This window comes from Sycon ciliatum, chromosome 13 (genome assembly GCF_964019385.1).
Source record: "Sycon ciliatum chromosome 13, ocSycCili1.1, whole genome shotgun sequence".
Lineage (NCBI taxonomy): Eukaryota > Metazoa > Porifera > Calcarea > Leucosolenida > Sycettidae > Sycon > Sycon ciliatum.
The window spans coordinates 9630952-9652550 of NC_088655.1; the positions used below are offsets into that span (position 1 = coordinate 9630952).

The following is a 21599-nucleotide window of genomic DNA, read 5'->3' on the forward strand; positions in this document are numbered from 1 at the left end:
GTTCAGTGACCCAGTTTCGGTGGAAGTGGCGTGTTCTATTTGGCAATCTCGGACGAAGGGAGAGTTTGAGCTTCCGCGGACCAATACAAGACCAATCGACTCAGCACCCGAAGATGACGAATAGTGAAATTTTGATTCTAGACCACAGTTAATTAAGGGTTAATGATAGCTTGCATGCCGCCCTGCCCTCCTCCCGGTAGAACCCAAGAAACCGGGCTGCAAAAGTGCTTTTGGTTGAGAATTTTCTTGAAACGATTGTTGAGATAAGGTCTTTGTGAGGCAAAGTAATGGCGCAAAATGCAAGACTATGTCCAGCGCGCTGCATACCGTACTCACGCGATTATTGCCCTCTCTTGAATAATGCCCTTTGTCAAATAGTGCCCAGTCTCTAAGAGCAAGTGAAAAAATACAGCCCTCTCTTTAGTAATCCCCCCCTGGGCTTGTAACCAAGCGCATGGTCAAGTTTGGTATTCTTTTGGTAATGTTCTTGTCCAGGTCATTAAACCGGTGGTTTCGGGATCAAAATCGCAGTTCTTGTTGCCCTTTCTGTGGTGCCGTGATAGTTTACAGTAAACTTTAGGCTCTGTTTTTCTTTGCCTTCTTTTTTTATGTGGGCTGACCTAAATGTAACAGCATTGAAACAATAGTGCCCTCTTTTGTATAGTGCCCTTTCTTGTATAGTGCCCTCTCTTGAACAGTGCCCTCTCTTGAATAGTGCCCCATCCGTGATGGACATTGAAAAAAAGTGTGCCCCAGGAGCACTAATCGTGCGAGTATGGTATGTGCAATTTTATCAAAATGGCCGCACTTGCTCCTGTGTAGAAACTCTGTCCAAAGTTATTTTTTGACCATGGCACATTGATCATGGTGAGGGCCTAATGTCTTTCTTAGCCTGCCATGGCAGTGGAATTAAAAATTCTATACTCCATGCCCATGGTTACCATGGGCTGTTGCCATGGAATTTCGCAATATGCCTTGTACGATCCCATCTAAAATGTGTGGACTGCTTCATTAGCCCCATAGCAACAGTTTAGAGGGTCAAGTAGAGAGGCTGTGTAGCATGTCTGTGTATGATGGTTTTACAGGTAGGCCCAACCGGTAGGATCCAGGTCTATGCAAGCTATCATTAAAGCATATATATAACATTGGTATTCGCTCTTCCTCTTGCTGCAGAACTCTACATGGCAACGATTTAGCAACACTGAGCACACTTCACTTTCAGCATCAGAGCAAACTTCTTGAGCTGTAAGTGATATAGAACTGCAAGGAGCAGTGAAATTCAATAGATTCAGAAACATGTTTTTCAACAATGTTCATTCGTGAATCTCCATGTACGAGTAGACGGCCTATTCAGTAGAGCCTGTTTACACCTGTCGTCTTGAACGAGACTTGTTGTCGCCAGGGTTTATCTTTGTTCGGTGGCACGATCTCCCTGCGCGCCTTGTGCACCTGTGACGAATTTGGCTGTGGGAGGTAACGTGACAGGTTGCGCTGCAGATGGTCACAGGACGAATTTGTCCAGCACTCGGGCTGGAAATGGCCCAGCTGCCTGCAGCCGAAACAGCGAAGACCCTGAGCCCATGGGTACGGATCCGGACCCATCCTAGTCTCACACTCTGCTTCCAAGAGCCTGGTCCTCGTGTCACAGAGCTTTTCCAAGCTGTGTGTCTGAGCTTGTGTGCTTGTGCATGTGTGTATGTGTGTGTGTGTGTGTATGTGTATGTGGGTGTGTGTGGGTGTGCGTGCGTGCGTGCGTGCGTGCGTGCGTGTGTGCGTGCGTGCGTGTGTGTGTGTGTGTGTGTGTGTGTGCATGATTGAAAGTAACATGAGGAAAAATACACTTAGAAACGTGTAGTAGTCTGTACGTGTTAGTATGAGCTGAGTTTCACTAAATTGTCTTTATGGGTAAATACCCCACGAGACGGAGGGCATCTGCTAGCTAATATTCCCTCATGTGAGTTAGCTGAGTGACTGTGTCACAAGCATTCATCAGGAGATATCATATTCCACTTCTTACACATGGTCAAGGAAGATCATCCCAAATGGAAGAAATATGAACAACAACTGACGATGTTGCGTCGAGGCAAGAAACTAACAGAGACTGCATGTTTAACTATCAGCGCAACTCAGTATCGTATTTATATAAAAGATCTAACTAAGCCATACGCTTCTCCTTTCTCATTATTGACTGCCGCAGAACCCTACAGGATAATGCCCTGGACAATGTTTCCCTAATGGCCTTCAATACTCTGCCCAAGATGCATAGCTTGTAAGTGCTACTAATCTCTACGTATGAGCTTGGTTCGGTGAATGAGCATCATCATCCTGCCTTTCGAATACTGTATATCAAGAATTTTGTTTACAAACTTAGACAGTCAAGTGTCAAGTTCAGCAGGAAGCGTGTGTCCCATGTTGGAGCAACCAACTTTATCAATATTTTTTGTACACACGATTTTTTCATAAATTTCATTTCTACCTACAACCCATTCATTATTCATCTTGCTTTACAGTACATGTACAGAATGTTTTTTTTTAACGCCAAGAGTCTCTGCAGTGCATTTCGATAACGTAGACTCAAAGTCTCTTGATTTCCATCAAGGTCTTTTTAAGTACTGGAGAACTTTCTCACTGCATTTTGGGTTTCTCTGTGCCTCCCAATTCTGCTTGTATGCCTTGAATTCGCCGAAAACAAAGTGTTTGATGTCATGAAGGTTTGGGATTTTGTTGGCCTTGGAAAGTTCCCAAAGTGATAAGGCATGTACGCCCTTTGTGGGTTTTGATGCGTATGCTGCTAACGTTACAAGGCTCACGGTGCAAACATTCATGGGAAAACGCAGACTGTCTGACATGTATTGAATGCCATCTGCATGTAGCAGAAAATGTGGTGCGGCGGGTGCCTAACTAAGTGTGTGCTTGTATCGATTGGTCTCTCCTCACTGCAGGAACTTGTCCGGCAATGCCTTATCATCTGATAGCGGGAATCTGAACTTGGGAAATATGACCGAACTCAGCATTCTGTACGTTGGAAAGTAGTTCAATCTCCCACTTTCCTGTCTTCATTTCCTTTCGTTTCAATTCTCTGTGCATCCTTCGCTTGGTCGAATGGTGTTCTCCCGGGTGACACACAGCTCTACTTTAGGATTGATAGCTTGCATAGACCCTTGTCCTACTGGTAGGACAGGCTACCAGTAGGAACATCCTACACAGAATGCTGCATGGCCTGGGTTCTAACATTAAAACCTAAAACCTGGTGCATACCTGCAGTAGAGGATGGAATTTTGCGCTCCACTGCCAGGGCAAGCTGAGAACGACCTTTAATCCTCACCACGATTTATGTGTAGGATTCCCTTTCTTACCACTGTGAAAATTCACTTTGGACATAGTTGGCAGCGTTTCGACCGGAGCATGCGCGGCCATTGTGACTATTATTAAAATTGCACATAATATTAAGCAACGTACTGGACGTAGTCGTGCATTCTGCGCCATTTATTAACCCTTTGAGGACTGCCATAAAACGCCTGGATTCCTGCAGCGTACGGTACGTGCAGTGGCGCGCAACAGTCGCAGTGCGTCCCAGTACGCATTCGAAAATTATCCAACTTCACTCACTCACCAGTTGTGGAACTTCGTCATCCTGGTGTCTTTGGAAAGCTACATAATTATCTCCTCTTTCCTATTGTCTCGTCGTGATGAATATCTGATGACTGCCACTGCCCATTCAAAGCAGACCCGCTGTTGTTCTGTGACTGCGAAGGACCGTGTTCGTTCCTTTCCCACCTCTATTGAAACTGATTTGATCTTCTTCTATCGTCATGTATTCCCTTCTATGAACTACAGAGACCTGAGCCACAATGCGTTGACAAGTCTCCCAGCACTTCCTCTCGCCAATCTTGACATATTGTAAGTCTGTGCAATAGTCGTTGATGGCCCTGGGTGTCTTCAACGACAAGTTTAGATACAAATGACGAGTCAAGCCTTCTCCTGCCCCACCCGCCTCAAAGCACGCATATGCTATTCTGTTAGCACTCCATAGCATTTCCCCGTGTGCGTGATTTTGAGGGAGAAAGACCCTTGCATATTGTGAATAGTCCACGAACAGGTGGAGAACAATCACATCTGTCCAAAACCGGTAGCACGGTGCACCTGCCAACTCATTCACTTTCTTCCTATCATGGTCTCTGCTACAGGAATATTTCATCCAATTCAATCCACACCATACCGCAAGGAGTGTTCAACTCTCTCAAGTTGCTTACAGTTCTGTAAGTAGAACATACATGTGTGTATCTTCTGTCCGCAGATTGTGTTTGTCCATTTACCTGCATGTGCTTGTATCGTATCTTCTGGATTTTCGGCCAGTCTTATTTCACCGCCTGCCTGAATTATGCGCTGCATCACTTTGGGGTCTTTGCATTGAATTGGGGTGCTGGTGGGGTGGTGCTGGTGGGGTGGTGCTGGTGGGGTGGCGCTGGTGGGGTGGTGCTGGTGTTGTGGTGCTGGTGGGGTGGTGCTGGTGGGGTGGTGCTGGTGGGGTGGGGCAGGGTGGGTGGAGCTGGTGGGGTGGTGCTGGTGGGGTGGTTCTGGTGCTGGTGCTGCTGGTGGTGTTATGTAAAATCCAGGGCAAGCAGCCAACCTTACAGGGATGCAGCAATACCGTGAAAACTGCATGCTATCCAGTAGAGCTGCTGATGGGCTGCCGGCAAGGGTACAGTCATGTGACGAAACACTGATATGTTTTCCCCTGTATTGCTGGTATCCAGAGACATGCACAACCTCAACGTGACCCATCTTCCCGCTGGTGCTTTCCAAAACAATTCACTCCTGAGAATTCTGTAAGTCGTGTCTAGAATAAGGTATTGTGTGTATATTTCCACCAGCACTGAATATCGACCAATGCAGGAAGTGCACTGAGACACTGTGCTATGTATATCCACGTGACAATGAAACACATGGAAGGAGAACCAGAGACGGAGACAAAGACAGAGACATAGAGAGACAGAGAAAGAGAGTGAGACAGAGACAGAGACAGAGAAACACAGAGAAATACAGAGAAACACAGAGAAACACAGAGAAAGAGAGAGCGTGAGACAGACAGACAGACAGACAGACAGGCAGCCAGACAGACAGACAGACAGACAGACAGACAGACAGACAGACAGACAGACAGACAGACAGACAGACAGACAAACAGATGGACACAAGTGGACATGCAACAACAACTGGGAGCCATGAGAAAAGAAACACGTGTGAGCACGCATAGTGCACTGAATCAGCTGAACAACAATACACACATGCATGCACATAGCACGGGGTGTCATTGTGGGATTAGACTAGTTTCACATCTTTGTCGGGAGAATGAAGTTGAAGACACCACTGCTGCTGTACTTATGGTTGATTAGTATGGTGTTAAAGACACCTGGAAATATGGCTGTGTTGTAGTACGTTATTTTGTGTACGTCGTGTGTACGTCATGTTGGTGCATGCGCGTGTTGCTGTGGTATGAAAAGCTGTCTTCGTCTTGAGTTCACCATGTCTTCGTCTTGAGTTCATCATGTCTTCGTCTTGTGAGTTCATCATGTCTTCGTCTTGAGTTCGTCATGTCTAGTTGTGTTTCGTCGTCGTGTCAATAAACAGTCTTCTAAATGTAGTTATCGTCGTCCCTTTGTATAAGTGTGGAGATGGCACGGGACTGGGAGCAGGAAGAGAAGGCCAGGTACAACATTGGTGGCAGCGGTAATGGAAATTTGTAAATCTCAACTTCTGGATTCGTCCTGCGTGGCCTTCGCTCCCAGTTTCCGATGTCATCTCCAGTCGTCCTATCGTCACAGTTTTGTCCGTCTTGAAGAAGTTCGTCCGTCGTCCTCGTCCTTCATCATTCGTCTCTCCCGTCTCTTGGCAGTCGTCGTCACTGGTGGTCCCGGACACGACGTAAAACTGTGCCCAGAAGAAAAACTGAAACAGAAAAAAAAGAAGGATGGAAGGTGAAGACAAGAGGCTGCAGTGTGAGGATGTGGACGCTGAGCAGCGCTTTGAGATGGCGGACGACATGGCAGACGGCGTGAGGAGTTTCGTTGGTGAGAGGGTACGTGTGTTGTTGTGAACGTGATGAGAATGTGAGTTGTGTATTTTCTGTTCTCCCGACATTTTGTTCTTTATTATTTGCTCTCCTCGAGGGTAAAGAGGCGCCCGCACAGCGCGTGTGTTCTGTTCGTTTTTTGATTTGCTCTTCTATGAGGATAACTAGAGGCCCCCACAGAGCCAGTGGATTTTGTTCTTTTTGTTATTCCTATGATTTGTGCTCTCACATTTTAGAATTTTTGCGTGATCGTGAGGTGGTGTGTTGAGTGAAACAGTTTAGAGTTTTTGAGGTTATCAGTTCCTACACGTGTGACAGCGATCGTGGCTGGTGTTCTGGGTGGGCGGACAGAGTTTTTAATAATCTGCAGTGCAGGCAGAGGTGTTTTATTTATGGGTGTGACTGGTGTGGTATGATTGAGTGATTTGTGTGATCTTTTCCTCTTTTTTACTCTGTTTTATTATTAGAATCGAGGACGATTCTACTCTTGGGAGGGAGTTATGTTGTAGTACGTTATTTTGTGTACGTCGTGTGTACGTCATGTTGGTGCATGCGCGTGTTGCTGTGGTATGAAAAGCTGTCTTCGTCTTGAGTTCACCATGTCTTCGTCTTGAGTTCATCATGTCTTCGTCTTGTGAGTTCATCATGTCTTCGTCTTGAGTTCGTCATGTCTAGTTGTGTTTCATCGTCGTGTCAATAAACAGTCTTCTAAATGTAGTTATCATCGTCCCTTTGTATAAGTGTGGAGATGGCACGGGACTGGGAGCAGGAAGAGAAGGCCAGGTACAACAGCTGCACCTGCCCACACACGCTCTCTAGGCTGCGAAGTTCTGGCACAGAGCTCTCCTTCTCACCAACACCGCCATCAGGTAGCGCATGGCACCTAGAAGAGGTAAATACACGCCTGTCCACTCACGCTCTCTAGGCTGCAAAGTTCTGGCACAGAGCTCTCCTTCTCACCACCACCACCATCAGTTCGCGCCTGGCGCCTAGTGACATGTCGATGCATGGTTGGCGGTATCCGACATAGCAGGCTGGTACATCAGGTAGTGCATAGCACATAGAAGATGACACAGCAACGTACGTTTCGTCCCAGATGGACTCATCAGGCAAACTTCTTCTTGGATGTCTTCATACGGAGCTTGACTCAGGAGAATGAAGTTGAAGACACCACAGCAGCTGTGTCATCTTCTATGTGCCATGTGCTACCTGATGTACCAGCCTGCTATGTCGGAGACCGCCAACCATGCATCGGCTAGGCACCAGGCGCGAACTGATGGTGGTGGTGGTGGTGGTGAGAAGGAGAGCTCTGTGCCAGAACTTTGCCGCCTAGAGAGCGGTGTGGGCAGGCGTGTATTTCCCGCCATATTGCCAGGTGTGTTTTTACCACCATACTAATCAACCATAAGTACAGCTGCAGTGGTGTTTAACTTCAAGATTGCCTGATGAGTCCAGCGGGGACGAAACGTACGTCGCCATCGAGCTATGTCGTTGCTGTGTCATCTTCTATGGGCCATGCCCTACCTGATGTACCAGTCTGCTATGTCGGATACCGCCAACCATGCATCGACTAGGCGCCAGGCGCGAACTGATGGTGGTGGTGGTGAGAAGGAGAGGCCTGTGCCAGAACTTTGCAGCCTAGAGAGCGTGTGTGGGCAGGTGTGTCTTTACCACCATACTGCCAGGTGTGTCTTTACCACCATACTAATCAATCACGTCTTTTTCATCGGACTAAATCTGTTCATGACACGTGGACAGTGGAACCAACATGGCCGACATCATGTGACCAACAGATGCCAGTGTTGAGTTGAGTTGGAACCAACCTGGATGCCCTGTCAGGTCATGTGTTAGTTATGCAACAGCTCTAAACCAGGTACAGAGTGCATACACAAGCCCATATAGGCCACAGCATGAAACCAGATGGAAATATTGAATGGCTTTAAAACGCATATCAGACGAGACGTGGCTCACATTGGCGCTGCAATACTGTGTAAGGAGATCATGAATGGTGTTGCAATTCCTGACAGGCTTCCTATCATGTACATGCTGTCCTTGTTGTTTGCTGAAATAGGTCCTTGGAATCCAACAAGCTACAGTCACTGAATGCTGATGTCTTCCAAAGCCTCATCGACCTCACAAACCTGTAAGCTTTGCGTTCTGTTTGATTGCCAAGTGAATGCATTCCTGTGTATGCCGTATTTCCCCAGGGTATAAGCCGCCGCACTGGTATATCGGGGTGTGACTGTTAGGTTGAATCCAGATCCCGATCCATAGGATCCACTTGGTCTGCAGTGATCGATTGGTCGAATCCCAATCCAGATTCATCGGATTTGGATCCGAGTAACCCTGCCCCGCGAGCAGGGTTGACTGGATCTAACGGATTCAATTTTGCCAAACAAGACATTTGTATGTGTTTGGCGGTAACTATCATTGTTATACACATTTTAGTATACATACGGATGCACTGGATGAAAATTCTTTCATTAGTGATGTCGAAAAAATTATTGACGTTTCGGGCCAGTCACCGACCCCATCCACTTTCTGAACTAGTATATTTACGGCAGAAAAAGATACCTACATTGTATTATTCAAATAATCTACGTGGAGATAAAGTTTAATAATGGCTATGAAAAGTATGAATGCCGCAGACATCTCTTTATTTTAGTTCTCACTTTTTGTAATACTTACCACAAGTTACCCGTCATGTGTCACACTTCTTTGGATTTTTAACCTTTGTTTTTCCCTTGATCTCTTTAGTTCCGTATTTCCACTGATGATCGGAGCGTGAAAATCGATTTTGGAAACACACAAAACCAAACCTTGAACAAATTGTCATGTTGCGTGGTGATGTCTGCGGCATTCATACTTTTCATAGCTATCATTGTATTATTATTAACCCTTTGAGACCCCAACGATCGAATTCGATCGTTTGGTATACAGTGACACTAAAATAATTATATATCTGGTGTTCCTTCACCGATTTTCATAAACAAAGGATCTACGTTTCGCGAAGACCCTTGGCTATCACGTCGAAGTTATCCGAAGTCTCTAGGAGTTACAATGCCGCCGTCGTGAGACTCGAAGTCGGAGACAAACTGAAAAATGCACTCAGATCGAAAAATTCAAATTTTCACGCTGCACTTGGCAGGAGATTTCGGAATGGTATGTCATATTCAAGCATGCTGCACACCAAAATTTTGCGCTTGAAACGAGCTTTCTGCTGTAGTTTGTTTGAAGTCGATGCGATGAAGGAGAATGGAGTGGCGGCTGTTTGAACTTTGCTGAAGCTGTTCGCGCATGGCTGCTGTTTTGGGCGGCATTATAGGCCACGCAGAGCAGAGGCTGTGCAGGTATTTGGCTTGAGTGTGGTACTAGTCTCTTCGTCTTGGAAATGCCTTTCCAACGGTGGTTAGTTTGTAAAAATCGGTGAATGTTTCATAGAGATACGAGCGAAAGTGCATGTTATTAATTTTGAAGGTGCGTAAATTGTCGTACTTTCAGTGGGGTCTCAAAGGGTTAACAGCATTGTTGACCAGGATATCCAATGAGCTTAGCATGTGTACCCGACAGTCTTATGAAGGTTGAAAAGGTCGAAGGACCTGCTGTAGCGGACATTGAAATCCGTTGAGAAGCCAAGCCGATACGGGCGCTGGCCTTGCAGCCGCAAACACTGCTGGTCCATTTTAACAGTGTGTGCGTGCATGGACGCGCTAAAGCCGTAAGGCGCCGGCCCCGGTCATCCCGTCGTATTTCAATGCCCATGACAGTAGATGCAACCGGGATGGTTCCTTGACAGGCTCTAAAGAATCAGCAGCAACTGGCAATGGTACCGGGTCACCAATGTATCACAAGGGCATGCGAGCCAATAGTTGAGAAACTGCGATCGTTTCACAGCTAGTTGCTGTGGTGATATTATAGCACCTTTCCCTGCATGGGTCTTGGCACTTAGGCTGCTATTGTTCGCACCTGCTTCCATGCACTGTTGCATGCTGCACTGCTGGACCTCTCGTGCCTTGCGCATAACGTTAGCACATTCACATGTCACCTTTCAAGCCGCCTTTGCAGCCAGCTTCCCTTTAAAGCCATTGTGTTTCACTGATCTATTCATTCTCATCTTTATAAGAGTTGGTCTGCCTTGAGCGGGACACAACAGTTGTCGTGCAGTGTTGCCAGAAAGCCCTGCATTGTTGAAGGTCGAGGCTATCCTTTTATTCCCATGTCTGCGTATCCTTTTGTTGTTCCTCTCCACTCAGGACGCTTCAGGACAACTTTTTGACAAGTCTGCCAAATGCGCTCTTCCAAGGCAACAAGTATCTGAAAACGTTGTAAGTGCTCATTCTACTGTTATGTCAAACGAACTACACTCTTACCTCGGTTGTCTGGACCCCAACGTTATGGGCACTTCTGTCTGCAGGGCACCCTTCAGACGCGTTTCAGTAGAAACATATTGCCACTCTTTGGGCACTTTTTTGGAAATAGTGATGTCATATGCCATTAAAATATCTATGACCTTTCCCCATCAAAATGTACGTGATTCGGAGTTTTGAACATTTCAAAGTTACGGGTAGTGCCTGATCCCGTACCACCCGGATAAACAAGGTATGAGTGTTGAGTGTATTAGTGATGGGAACATCCTAGGAGGACTCTCCGAACAGTCCATGCACTCTGTTGTATAATAGTTATGTGCTCTGCGTGCATTGGTACGTACTCATTACACATGCCCTCTGTTTCGAGGTACTTCCCTACGTATGCCTGTGCTGGCCGGCTGTCCCTCTGTGAGTGATGTTATTTCATAATGAGATTGATTGCTTGCCTGATGAGCCAGGACACAACAGTCCTCAGCCACTGCCAGCAGCTGAGTAACTAATACTTGCCTCTGCACATGTGCACGTGCCACCAGACGTATTCAGTAGAGATTATGCACTCCTTAAAAAGTCGTTACACAGCAGTGGCCAAAAGCAGCGCAAAGGCTCATGCAGCTGTTAGCTGCTCCCGACCTCGATGGCCTTTTGGACCGCCGCATCCAAATCAGTGGGCCGAGGTGACGCCAACGCCAAGCGCAAATCCTTCGATGCCTGGCCATCAATAAAAAGTTGCAAAAGCATTGAATCAAGCAGTGCACCTTGTTGTCCTGGGTAGGCTCGACGAGCGAGCCGACGAAGTTCCGTGGCATACCCGTGCTGAGTTTCACTCGCCAGCTTCACTCGCTGGCGAAGACTGGCCTCGTGCATCAATGCTTGCTGGGGCGGCTCAAGACGGACATGCAGAGCCTCGACTGTGTCGGAAAAGTTCATGTCAGGCGTGTGAGTTAGAATTTCGGTGAACATCTCATGAGCTGTACCAACAAGGCGAGCAGGTAGTAGCCGTAGCTTTTGTTCGTCGTCGTACCCACTCAGCTCGCATGTGTGGACGAAATGCCTCATGTACGTGGTGAAATCTTGGCCTGGCTGATTTCCGAATGTCTCAGGAAGCAAGACCGGCTTCGGCAGTGGACGTGCATGTGGTGTGTCTGTGTCCGGCAAACGAAAACGATGGGACAACCCTTGTACCGGCGAACTCTCGCGCTCTTCAGCAATGTTCATGTCACAGCCAGCTTCAGCGAAGCTACGCTCTAGCTTTTCTTGTCTCTTGGATTTCGCTGAACGGCCCATTGTGAAAAAAAATTGTTTTTGTATTTTTGAATTTTCGAAAAAAAAATTATCTTCAAAAATTTCCCGTGGACTCGATCGACGCCTCGATCAACTATCGATCTAATTCTAAATCTATTACGTAACCTATCGTGCGTAGCGGCAAACAACTAAATTTGGCAGAGACAATTCCAAATAGGCAACTACTCTACGGACACAGTGTAGCTAGACTCTACTACCCAGCTAGCAGATATCCTAACAAGACACTAGACAGCAGCCAGTATGCACAAAACACGGACACAGAAAATGTTCCGAAAATGTTTGGCCAGACAGGTTGGCGCCAATGCTTGACCTATGGACTGAGTCTGTAAACAATGCATGCAACAAGAAAACGACGAGCAGAAAGAAACACAATGCAGAAAGGAAAATATCGACGAAGAGAGTGGATGAGGATATGGTTTCACTTGCGTGGGCCTTCGTGGTTCTTCATAGTCGGCGATCTCCGAAGACGTACATACTCCGCCAGCGATGTAGTGGTGGACGTTTTCCGCTGCCACCAGTGTTAGCTGCTCCCGGCTAATGATGCCCCCTCACACCGGAACACAAGGGTATTATGATTGGATAATTAGAAGTATTCGATAAGAGTGTAAACAGAAGGAGAACAGGACAACGACCACTCAAGACTAGACTAGAACAGAACAGAACCTGGAGCATGCGCTCTTCTATGTGAGTGGCTCATTGCCAATTGGAACGAGCGGGAAATACGAATAGTGAGTATTCAGGTCGTAGCATACATACACCTATTACACAGCCCCTGCTCCCCTCGGATGGATTTATTGGATGGTGCAGGATGTCATGGAAATGGAAATGCGGCGCAACTCTGACCCGTGGGCCGGGTGTATTTGGCCATGGCTGCAGATACAAGCATTGTACAGGGAGAATGCAGAATGGGGTTACGTTGTCATCACCGGAGTGTGATCCTCGCATACCCATACAATGTGACGCCATGGTTGTGCTGTGTAGAGTATGCGGCATGGATCTCTGTTGTATTCTGTGTTTTATGCATGTTTGTTTGGCACTGTCAGCTGATCTTTCATGTGATCGCTTAGTTTCGCGTGCTTCCTGATGCGCACTGTTTTCGTATGCTGTTTAGGTTTTTCCTTTTTAGACTCAGAGATTTGAGTGGAGTTTGTTTTGAACAAGAACTGAAACTAGGAGCACTGTTGTCTTATCTGTCCGAACCCAACAGCGCGGGATAGTAGCGTTGACGTTCAGTTGCACAGTAGGCATCCAGCTGACTGGGTGACTTCAACAGGCTGTGAGGCACATGTACGGTAGAAGTACAACTTTTCGTTTACGAAATCTTTCGTTAGATCACTCCACCAGTAGGCCTGTTACGTACTAAATTTCGTTTTTGGTCAAGGTCTGTCAAGCCGAATGTTCGGAAAAAAACTTTCGTTTGGTACAAACTTTAGTTATTTCGTACCCCCTAACGAACAGTATAGCGAAAGTTAATTCCAAACGAAAATTTGTACGTATACAGTAGTGCTAGGAGAAACCGATCAACAGGTTTGACACTTGCATCCTTCGAGTCTTTCGTAGCCACACCACATAGATCCACATCGATCTATGGGAACTGTGTTGATAATAAAGTTAAATGTGAGTTCAAAATCAATTTAAGCCTCAATTTAATGTCCTGTATGTACTTTGTGTCATTCTTCACTCTTTCTAGGGACATCAGTGTCAATCAGCTGATGGAAATTTCCGACGTCGTGCTTGACAAGTTAACGTTTCTGGAACGACTGTGAGTATATGCATGTGGTGTGGTGTGTGTGTGTGTGTGTGTGTGTGTGTGTGTGTGTGTGTATGTGTGTGTGTGTGTGTGTGTGCACGCGCGTGTGTGTGCATGTGTGTGCATGTGTGTGCGTGTGTGTGTATGCATGTATGCATGTGTGCGTCCGGTTGTGTTACGCATGCTTTGTCTAAACTCTTCATCTGTATGTTCTCTGTTTGTCCTTTAGGAATCTGTCGTTCAACCAGATATCCAAAATTTCAGCGGGCGCATTCGATGGCTTACAAAGAGTACAGATTCTGTAAGTAACAAGGAAAGCCACCAGTGGAGTGAGCTATATTTTGTCAAGAACCAAATAGGGACTGGGTGGAGTAGTTGATCTAACCCCTTACGCCACACATGAAATCTTTAAAATTAAACGCAATGCGTAGCGAAGGGTGATGGCAACAACGTTTCTCCAAATTGTTTTGCCTGTGAATATTGCTGTTTTTTTTTCATAGGAAATCGTTGCTGACGATGGCCATCTAGACTGAAGTGTCTACTAACTAACACCATCAGTACCGTTGGTCAGTGTCGTGCAATGTTATCGCATGAGCTGATTGTCAAGTAACTGGTGGTGTTAGTGGACATTATAGCGTAACCTGTAGTTCCTTGGTCCTCTTTTTTTCTCATCAGTTTGGTCTTCCTGCTCCTTTCTTCTGCTCTGCTTACAGGGACCTGCAGGAGAACGGCCTTAGCACCATTCCAGCGGGTTTGTTTCAACGCACCCTTGCACTGAAACAGCTGTAAGTGTGGTGGGAGCATGACACCAGCACTCTCTTTCTGTTGTACAGTAAAACCTGGTGTAAGCGACCTCTGGGTTAAGCGACCGTGTTTTCCATGCAGGGACTGTTCTGCACAGACACTGTGGGACCTAAACATTTTCGAGACAAAGGAGCAGAAACAACAGCAGAGTAGAGCGATCGAGGTGGTTGTTTTACTGCACGGTGTGTCAGCTGTGCATAAATGTGTGCCGCGAAGAGAATGGGGGAAAGCTGATGCCGATTCTGGCTACTAAATATGTTGTACATGTGGTCGCGCATTCTCTTGTCCGTTTTGTTGGAGCGCGGTTCTCCAGTCACCTTACTGAAAGCAAGTTAGAGAAAACGCTCTCTCCCAGTTTGCACGAGTCTTTTGTTGTGGTGTGGAGTGGCGAGGAGAGCAACAGTTCGTCCAATTAAATTGACGACAAATACAATGATGGGAAATTGACTTGGCAACTGTGCCACACATCCATGTAAATGCAGATGCCTTCTGCCAGTGATCAGAAGATTTTCATTCGTGATCATGGACATGAGAATCTTGTGCAGTGTGTTTTGAAACGCTTTCTTTCCCGGTTGGTGTGTGTTGTCTCCAGGAACATGTCACTGAACCAGATCATGAGCCTGCCCAGTGGTGTGTTCAGTAACTTGTCATCACTGATCATGCTGTAAGTCACTATGCACATACATACACACGCGCACATGCACACACACACACACGCACACGGACACACACACACACACACACACACACACACACACACACACACACACATGTGCATGAGCTCTTTGTATATCATGACAGTGGAATAATGCTATATCTTGAAGAATTAATGGTGTAACAAAAATGATATGTTCGTGTTTATAGGAAAGAAAAAGGACCAAGGAACTACAAATTACGCTATACTGTCCACTTGCACCACCAGATACTAAACAATCAGCTCATGCAATAACATTGCACGACACCGACCGACGGCGCTGATGTTCTGCAACTAACTGGCTATCAGCTCTAGCACATCTCAGATGTTCACTCCAACAGCCCTCCAACTTGGAAGGTTCTAAATTATATGATAACATGTTTCTTCCCTATAAACTTATCCTTGGCTCTCCATCCAAGTCCATATGTTTGTGTCATAGGAGAAAAATTCATCTGTTCGTATCTGTATGTGTGTTATTTGAACTCAGGGAGATGCAGCAAAACCTCCTTACAACGTTACCATCCGCAATCTTTCAAGATACCACAGCTTTACAACATCTGTAAGGCCAAGGGATGGACTTTAAGTTGTTTTAAAAGACTCAACAATGTAGAAGCTAGCTAGCCCCATCAAATTGATTGACTGTTTTTTGTACTTGGTCCGCGTCATCAATATTGTCGCTTATCTTTCGACAATTTGAACTTGGACTTTGGACAACAACGAGTGCACTTGGGGTGATAAAACTTGGTACGATGGAAGGCAAGGCATAGAATGACAACTAGCCATGAGGAATTTATTGTCCAAGGAAGGGTTCATACTTTTTTTGGTCCTCCTGTTCGCTGCTCTCCGCGCTGGTGACAAATATTTTTGCTCGGGATCAAGTCTCTCGCTTTCGCAAGCTCATCTCCCTTTCTCTCCGCTGCCTGGATATTTTCTAGAGGGAAGTCGACCATGACGGTCGGCTTCTCTATAGCACTTCGCGTGGGCAGTCGACTACTGTAAGGCTAGTATTGTTAACGAACATTTAATTCTAACGAGTTAACGAATTTCAAAGAATTGTTAACATTTGAAGTCGTTACGTGCCAAACGATATGTACATGTACAGTCATTTGCCGGTTTTGAGACAGAATTCGTTAGCATTTCACCTTGTTAACCCACACAAATTCGCAGATCGTTAACTTTAGGATGCGTTCTTAAATCCTCTCGGAAACGTTGGAGACTCTCGGAAAAGTTCGAGAGCTGTTCTTAAATCCTCTCCAAATTTCAGGAGGCTCTCCAAAGCTGTCCAAGCTCTCCAAGCTTCAGAGGTGGTTGAAACTTGGAGATTCCTGCGGTTTGGGATCAGCGCATGCGAACTACAGCTAAAAGCATGTGTTGATCATTACAATTTGTAGTGTACGCATTTCCCTTTTTTGCATACGCAAAGTCTCTACGATCAGCTGGATGTTCCGAGCGTTGAGCTGGAGGTGAGGGAACTGCGATCTCAGCTTGACGAGCGATCCCCGAGGTAAGCGATCTCGGTCAGTTTACGAAAATGGAACTGATTCCGAGTAGCCGATTATTTTCTTATGCATTGCGCTGATCTTGCCGGTACAGTGTAACAAGACGTTCTATTTTGATGCGGCATGGTATCAATCAGAACCACCCACCCGTCGCTCTTGATGTCCACTCGAAATCTAGCTAGACCTTTCAGGTACTGGTAAACTAACTAACCAAAGGTGGGGTGAAACGGGCTGCTAAGTGAGCATTGGCGACATAGAACCAAGCTGAAAGTTAAGCGACACATATTGATGACGCGGACCAAGTACTTATAATTTCAATTAAAGTTGCATCACAAACCGGCAACTGTGCCTTCTTACTTGTGTATGGCTATGCTGACGGTGTGACAGATGTGTTGCAGTAGAGCAAGTGCATGCGGCTGCCATGATAGATAATTATCGACTAGCACACACCCGGGTATCAAGCCGGGGATGTCACTTCAACTTTCTTGCCGCCGCATTGAGTCGAAAATCAAACAGTTATTTGGTCTGAAAACAAACAGTGTCGTTAATCGCGAGTTGTTGTTTTCGCCAAAGTCTTTATTCACGAGGTTGACTGACATGAACATGTATCGTTGGTAAAGGACCACTTTCATAGTTGCTATCTTCTTCCCTTTCACACTTTCATGCTTCTACTATTTTATACTACTTTCGTTTTTGGTAGGAATCAGAGAGCCAATCTCTGGCAAGAAGGCAGTACTGTCTGTGCTTTAATTAAGCGAATTGAAATAAAAGAATTCAACGACATGTACCGCATTGGCTTCTATAAAAGCCGGTTTCATTCAGAAGCCTGTTCGGAATACAAGCCTGGTTTTTCGAGATGCACCGTGACGGCACATAAGCCTGGTTTAGTGTTTACATACATATGCAGAGAAACACCTGTCTCATAATAAGAAGCCTGCAAATCCCCCCCCCCCCCCCCCCCCAAAGTCACTAAAGCCGTAGCTTTTATACACCACTGTACAACAGAGAGGTTCCAGGCTGTCCAAGAGAGTGCTCAATACCGAGAGGTAGAGCTGGTTCAAACAATAGGAGGACAGAGAAATGATGATCGCTTAGTGCGTGAAACTTGGAGTAAAAACACTTTCTCTGTCCTCCTATTGTTTGTTTTTACACCACTGTACATATATGTGCACAACTTCACATTGCATGTTGTCCAACTTGATCTTCCCTAGAACCATATCCAACAATCGACTGGCAACACTTCCGGAGAACTTGTTCACTTCACTGTCTTCTCTACATACAGTGTAAGTACTAGTACGCAGGCATGTATATCACCACCAACTAATTATATATACATACACACAAATGTATACACACACACGTGCACACACACACACACACAAACACACACACACACACACAAACACACACACACACACACTTTTGGACCATTGGAAAGCCCATCGCCGAAGGCGATGATAGCTATTAGGCGAGGCAGTAGTTCTTGTGTCGGGATAAATCATTCGGACGGCGAAAGTCGCGGCCGCAGACACAGACGAACACTCTTGGTTGGGGCTGGCTTGGTGGCTTCCGACGGCTACGCTCGCGCCAGTCCCTCCGGTCCACACACACACACACACACACACACACCACACACACATACACACCGTGCACACACATACACACCGTGCACACACACACGCGCGCGCGCGCGCACACACACACAGCGATATGAATGACAGCTGCTCGTGTTTCCAATGAAATCCAGCCTCTCAAATTCAACATCTCTGGGCTAGTGCTACCCTCACCTATCCTTGTGAGCATTGGAAAGTTCAGTGATTGTTCCTCTGCTTTGTTACTAAGCTTAGATTTCACTGGCCACCAGTGCACAAGATACAGGCTGTGGGTTGGGGGCTGGGGGCGCGTACCTGTGTGGTAAGTATTTGCATGCGGCCGTGCACTCACGCATGTGTGTGTGTGTGTGTGTGTGTGTGTGTGTGTGTGTGTGTGTGTGTGTGTGTGTGTATACAAGTATGTGTGTCTGTATGTCTGTGTTTGTGTGTGCATGTGTGTGTGTGTATGTGTATGTGTACGTATGTGAATGTATTTATGTGTGTGTATGTGTATGTGCATGTGTGTGTGTGTGTGCACGTGCACGTATCTGTGTCTATGTCTAAGTCTATGTCTGTATGTGTGGGAGAGGGTACATGTGTAAGTCCATGCGTACTCATGTGTAGTGTGCTTGGATGTACTACTGCTCTCCTTTGAATACAGTATCTGCATGTCCATGCTATGTGTTGATGTGTTGATGTGTCATGCATGCAGAGACGTCACGGAGAACACCCTGCTGCTGAACACCAAGCTGTGTGTTCTGACTGGAGTGCTGAGTCTCGCGAAAGCATCCGTCGACAGCAGTGCTGTGTCTTACATAAGACGTGGTAAGCGGCATTACTGAGGAGCCAGGCATGTAGCCCGCATGGGGCACGTGCACCCCCCCCCCCCCCCCCGTCTCTCCCATAAAAATTTCAACCTAGGTTCAGCATGCACGAAATGACAATACACACACATGCACACACAAACACAGACATACAGACACACATGCATTACTGAGGAGCCAGGCGTGTAGGCCGCATGGGCCACGAGGGGCACGTGCACCCCCCTCCCCCATAAACATTTCGACCTTGGTTCAGCATGCACAAAATGACAATGAATAGCATGCACTAGCCATCTTACACATAAGCAGCCATGCACTCCCCCCCCCCCCCCCCCCCCCCCCAAAGGGGACCAGCTATGCCCCTGTGAGGATCTGTAAACATTCTCTCAAGTGCAGAGTGCTCTTCAGGGAGTTGGCAAGGATGAAAGTAGAACAACTGCAATGCTATTAATTTTAGAAAAGGACTTCTTATGAATGATTTACACTGCATATCACTTGACAACATTCGGATATGGGAGTGAACACCGGTATGCTGTCTCGTTGACTATCTCCAAAGATGCGCCTGTCCTCCAATGCATCGTCTGTGTGTGTGTGTGTGTGTGTGTGTGTGTGTGTGTGTGTGTGTGTGTGTGTGTGTGTGCGTGCGCGCACGCATATGCATGTGCGTGTGTGCGTGCGTGTGAGTGCACGTGTGCGTGCATGTGCGTGTGTGCGTGCTCTCACACATATGCATGTACTGTGTTTGTTTGTATTTTGTGCATATGCAGAAATTCGGAACGCCACTTGCAGCCAGAGCTGCACCGTGCTGCCAGCACCTCTGCTTAACTGTGCATCGGGCAGTGGAAGCGGTCCTATCTGCTCTGGTAATGTGTATAGCGCAGGATGCAAATACGGCACCATTCCACCCACAACGCAGCCGCCCACAACGCAACCTCCCACAACGACTCCGACCACCACGCCCACTACCACACCCACTACAACGCCCACCACCACTCCGACCACGACTCCGACCACGACTCCAACAACCACTCCGACAACTACTCCCACCACAACCCCAACTACGACCCCAACCACGACCCCCACCACGACCCCAACAACAGTTCCGACAACTGCTCCAACCACGCAGCCAACTACAACACCGAACGCGCCAGGTAAGGATGTCTGCATCTTTGCTAAGGAACAAGGGTTTGTTTGCGCCTACAAAAGGCGGAGAAGTGATTGTGTCATGATGAATTAGGGAGGTTCTGCAAAACGAAAATATGCACGAAGTTTCGCGATGGGCGCGACGAACGTTTGTGCGAATTTTGCACTCACTTTGTGTTCTGCACATTTTCGCAGTTTGCACGAGTCCACGCGGTGAACCTGCTGACCCAACCCCACGAAATTCTGACGAAAGTTCGTTTCGCGTTTCCTGCAAGTGTCACGTCCAAAGTCGCGAAAGTTCGTGCAACGCTTCTCACTTCATGGCGTAGAGCGAAAGTTTGTACACATTCTCGTTTTGCAGCACCTCTCTAATATGAGCTGTCCATAATGAACATTGGGCGTTGAATTATGAGTTGTGCATGGACATGAAGTGATGAATTATCGGTTGCCACAGACATTGCACTACCCTGGTACGGTGAGGATCCACAGAACACAGGACTATCCTAGCAACTTACTGTGAGGATCCACACAACACTGCAGCATCCCACACAACACCGCAGAGACCGAACCTTGGCAGCAAATATACCCTGTGGCTCACCTATGTGCTAATCTAGCCACAGAGATGTGTACAAATTGAGAACATTTTCTCTCCGATGGTTACTAATACTACGCACTGGTTGTGTCGCCGTTCTTATCAAAACCACTTTCCATCCATTTCATTTCATTATTTACTTGCCGGCGATACTGACTTACTGAGTACTAGTACCAACCACGTACTGACGTGTCTAGGGTCTGTTGTGGACGCAGAAGTGGAGCTATTGGCAAGGGAAAACAGTAGGCCTTGAAAACAAACATGTGAGTGAATATTCGTGTGTGTGTCCGTGCATGTGTGTGTGTGTGTGTGTGTGTGTGTGTGTGTGTGTGTGTGCGCGTGTGTGTGTGCGCGTGTGTGTGTGTGTACGTGCATGTGTGTGTGTGTGGTTGTGTGTGTGTGGTTGTGTGTGTGTGGTTGTGTGTGTGTGTGTGTGTGTGTGTGTGTGTGTGTGTGTGTGCATGCATGTGTGTGTGTGTGCATGCATGTGTGTGCATGTGTGTGTGTGTGTGTGTGTGTGTGTGTGTGTGTGTGCGTGCGTGTGTGTGTGTGCGCGCGCGTGCACGCATGCACAATAATTTCTGTTTCTAAATGTGCAGCAGCTGAATCTAACTCCGGCCCGATAGTGATTGGAGCTGTAGCTGGTGGAGTTGTCATTCTGGTGGTTGTCCTCGCTGTCGTGCTCTACGTCAGGAGAAACAGCCAAGGTAGCAACGTCAGTGGTAAAGGTCAGTTTAATGTAGTGGTGTGCACGGGTAGTCGGGTACCCGTGCTACTCATGAGGACCTCGGGTAAACGGGTACCGAATCGTACCCGAAAACCCGAAGTCGCAGATGACATGTAGAAAGAGTAGAGAGAGAGAGAGAGGTCTACCATGGTCTGCAGTGCACGTGTACAAATAACTCACGCATGTCTACCCAGTGTGTAAGGGAAGGGGCCGGTGTGCATTGTGGTTTTACCAT

At 46.9% G+C, this 21599-nt stretch overlaps 1 protein-coding gene across 1 annotated transcript in view; it reads left to right on the top strand.

The window, feature by feature from the left end:
• LOC135829699 (uncharacterized) overlaps positions 1-21599 on the top strand; it is a 163336-nt gene that overhangs the window by 139121 nt on the left and 2616 nt on the right. Inside the window, exons 32-48 of the mRNA XM_065342090.1 lie at positions 1174-1245; positions 2198-2269; positions 2943-3017; positions 3838-3900; positions 4188-4259; positions 4758-4829; positions 8145-8216; positions 10327-10398; positions 13433-13504; positions 13722-13793; positions 14206-14277; positions 14889-14960; positions 15478-15549; positions 17701-17772; positions 18794-18906; positions 19670-20053; positions 21237-21365. Of these exons, the coding sequence (XP_065198162.1) occupies positions 1174-1245; positions 2198-2269; positions 2943-3017; positions 3838-3900; positions 4188-4259; positions 4758-4829; positions 8145-8216; positions 10327-10398; positions 13433-13504; positions 13722-13793; positions 14206-14277; positions 14889-14960; positions 15478-15549; positions 17701-17772; positions 18794-18906; positions 19670-20053; positions 21237-21365 (1628 nt within the window). The remainder of the gene's footprint in view (positions 1-1173; positions 1246-2197; positions 2270-2942; positions 3018-3837; positions 3901-4187; positions 4260-4757; positions 4830-8144; positions 8217-10326; positions 10399-13432; positions 13505-13721; positions 13794-14205; positions 14278-14888; positions 14961-15477; positions 15550-17700; positions 17773-18793; positions 18907-19669; positions 20054-21236; positions 21366-21599) is intronic.